General features: G+C 45.6%; 1 protein-coding gene across 1 annotated transcript; it reads left to right on the top strand.

Moving 5' to 3' along the window:
* On the top strand, positions 1–2,720 carry LOC112889317 (RNA pseudouridine synthase 2, chloroplastic). The gene is made up of 6 exons (XM_025955885.1): positions 1–356; positions 707–1,114; positions 1,260–1,459; positions 1,911–1,989; positions 2,101–2,276; positions 2,346–2,720. The coding sequence occupies exons 1-6, from the start codon at positions 27–29 to the stop codon at positions 2,449–2,451; spliced, it is 1,299 nt and encodes a 432-aa protein (XP_025811670.1). The 5' UTR covers positions 1–26; the 3' UTR covers positions 2,452–2,720.

The following is a 2,720-nucleotide window of genomic DNA, read 5'->3' on the forward strand; positions in this document are numbered from 1 at the left end:
CAGTTTACCTCCTCCTCGCCAGCCCAATGGCCGCTGCGACGGCGCCGCCCCCGCCGGCGATCGCCGCCACCTTCTCGGCCCTCCTACGCCGCCACGCCGTCCGTACCTGCAGAATCCGACCCTTCTACGCGAGATGCGTCGCGTCCAACGCGAGAGCCGAGGCGGCGGAGCCGGAGTGCCGGAGTGGAGGCCGCGGCGGGACCCGCCTGGAGGAGGCCGTGCCCGCCGGGGAGGGGCGCTCGCGGATCGACGCCTGGATATCGGCGCGGTTGGGCGGCGGGGGTGTGAGCCGCGCGCGCGTGCAGGCCAGCATCCGCGCGGGACTCGTCGCCGTCAATGGCCGCCCGGTCTCCAAGGTGACATGGTTCTCCTCTCTCTCTCTCTCTCTCTCTTACCGTGCTTAATAATTCCTGCAAAGTTTGATCGTTGTGTTAGTACGACAGTGAATTAGTGCTGCTTAAAAATAGTAGCTTTGTAGCTTAACTTCTCTCTATTTCGTTTCCGAGGAAAAGCAGAACTTCTTAATAATTCTTACTGGAGAGATTGCATACTGAATAACTCACAAGTCCAGTAGTTGTACGAGCACATAAGCAACGCAGCAGTTAATGATTGCAATTACATGTTACTTTGTCATGGGTCTTTATTTGTCTAGCTGTAGTGTTTTAGCTCTGTCTTAGTTTGCTATGCTTCTCTTTGCGCATAGTAGGTTTCACATATGGTGAAGGGTGGGGATCTGGTCAGTTGCACAGTGTCAGAGTTACAGCCACTGAGGGCAGAGGCAGAGGACATCCCGCTAGACATTGCTTACGAAGATGACCATGTTCTTGTTGTGAACAAACCAGCTCATATGGTTGTTCACCCTGCGCCAGGAAATGCAAATGGCACCTTGGTCAATGCTATACTTCACCACTGCAGGATTTCCACGTTTACATGTTTGGCACGCAATTCATCTGGTGATGAATGCCCAGATTCTTCAGATGACGACATTGATGTATTTGATGTTGATCAATTTGCTACGGAAGATGTTAGTTCCGAAGTGCGGGATGCTCTTGTGCGCCCAGGTATTGTGCACAGGCTTGATAAGGGGACAAGTGGACTTCTTGTTGTTGCTAAGGTATTGAATCATCAATCCTGAGACCAAAATGGGAAAAAAAAACTGGTACTTGAAAAGATTTGATGGAACTTGCACATGCCCGTAATTTTACTATGTTAAATTATTACTTTGAGACTTATACTGAACTCTCCCCTTTTTTGGACAGGATGAGCATTCTCATGCTCAATTAGCCGAACAGTTCAAGCTGCACACGATTCGTAGAGTGTACATCAGTCTTACTTGTGGCGTACCTCATCCAAATTCTGGCAGGATTGAAGCATCTATTGCACGTGATCCTAACAATAGGATTCGTATGGTTGCTATTGCTGGCTCAGGCCACAGATATGCACGTAATGCTGCTAGTAGGTGATTCATGCGTGTTACTTATGCCCTTTTCTTTTGGTTCCATATATGATGTTGCCTCCCCAATGTTATTTCACTTGAATAGAAATAAACCTCCCTCTGGTATAATGATACTTTTGTAGCATAAAGTCATTTGCCTTTTTCCCTGTTAGGTTATGCACAAAATTCACTGCATCCAGTCTGTTTCAACTTCTTAATTATGACCTGGAAGTGCCCAGGCCAAATTAGTCTGGCTAGTTGAATCCAATCAGAACAAATGAATTTATGTTTGCACTGGTAGGTTTTCATGGCTGTGTGAAAGTTAATAAAAATTTAAAGCTTTCATCTAAAAAATTAATAAGTTCAGCAAAAAAACCACAAATGCAAAGTATTTTCCACAATTTAAAACCTGATTTAAGCTTCATGGCTTCATATGCAATTTGATTCACTTGGGAATGTCAAAAAAATCCTACAGGTACAAAGTAAGAGAGGTCTTTGCTGGTGGTGGATCCGCACTAGTAGAGTGGAGACTGGAGACAGGACGCACTCACCAGGTAATTATATGTGTATATCATTTGGATTGCATGGAACAACTTGAGAATACTCTCTTAAACATGTTTGTTTCACTTATTTTCATTGCTGATCTTGCACCCATCGATTATCAGATCCGTGCGCATGCGAAGTATCTAGGGATCCCACTTCTTGGTGATGAAACGTATGGCGGTACCAAAAGCATGGCACTGTCACTTTTGAGACCAAGAACCCCTTCAAAATATCATAGTGCACTTTCGGATCTGATATCTAAAGTAGACAGGCCATGCCTTCATGCTGCATTGCTTGGGTAGGTGTTCTACAATATGTATCTTGTGTTTTTCCAAAGTTTGGAATATGATTGTTGTTGTTTCCCCAGATTCAAGCATCCACATTCAGGAAAGATCCTTGAATTCTCATGCCCCCCACCAGATGATTTTACTGAGGTACTTGGTGAATTGCGACGTGTAACATCTGGTGACTAAAATGGTGGTGTTGTGCGATTCTGTGCCAAAGCGAGCTGGGGAGCAATGTTTAGCCTGTAATATGTCTTGTTTAAGGTCTGCTTTATCAGATCTGTGTCCGCGGCGAGGCTGACAGGCTGTCGCTGATAGATTCAGTGGTTAAACTGCAGAAGCCCACAAGCTTTTGAACTCCTCCAGTGGGGCGATGAAAGAAACACTGGGGATGTTGAACAAAAGCATGGAAATCTTGAACGTTTCTTTTTTTTGAAGACCTAGAAATAGGGTTTTAG

Source organism: Panicum hallii, chromosome 4, assembly GCF_002211085.1.
Source record: "Panicum hallii strain FIL2 chromosome 4, PHallii_v3.1, whole genome shotgun sequence".
Taxonomy (NCBI): Eukaryota; Viridiplantae; Streptophyta; class Magnoliopsida; order Poales; family Poaceae; genus Panicum; species Panicum hallii.

What these genes read in the sequence shown, in the direction of transcription:
- LOC112889317 (XM_025955885.1), top strand. Translation starts at nt 27, where the DNA reads ATGGCCGCTGCGACGGCGCCGCCCCCGCCGGCGATCGCCGCCACCTTC. An exon ending in AGACAGGACGCACTCACCAG is followed by an intron (nt 1,990 to 2,100) that starts GTAATTATATGT and finishes ATCGATTATCAG; the next exon opens with ATCCGTGCGCATGCGAAGTA. An exon ending in CTTCATGCTGCATTGCTTGG is followed by an intron (nt 2,277 to 2,345) that starts GTAGGTGTTCTA and finishes TTGTTTCCCCAG; the next exon opens with ATTCAAGCATCCACATTCAG.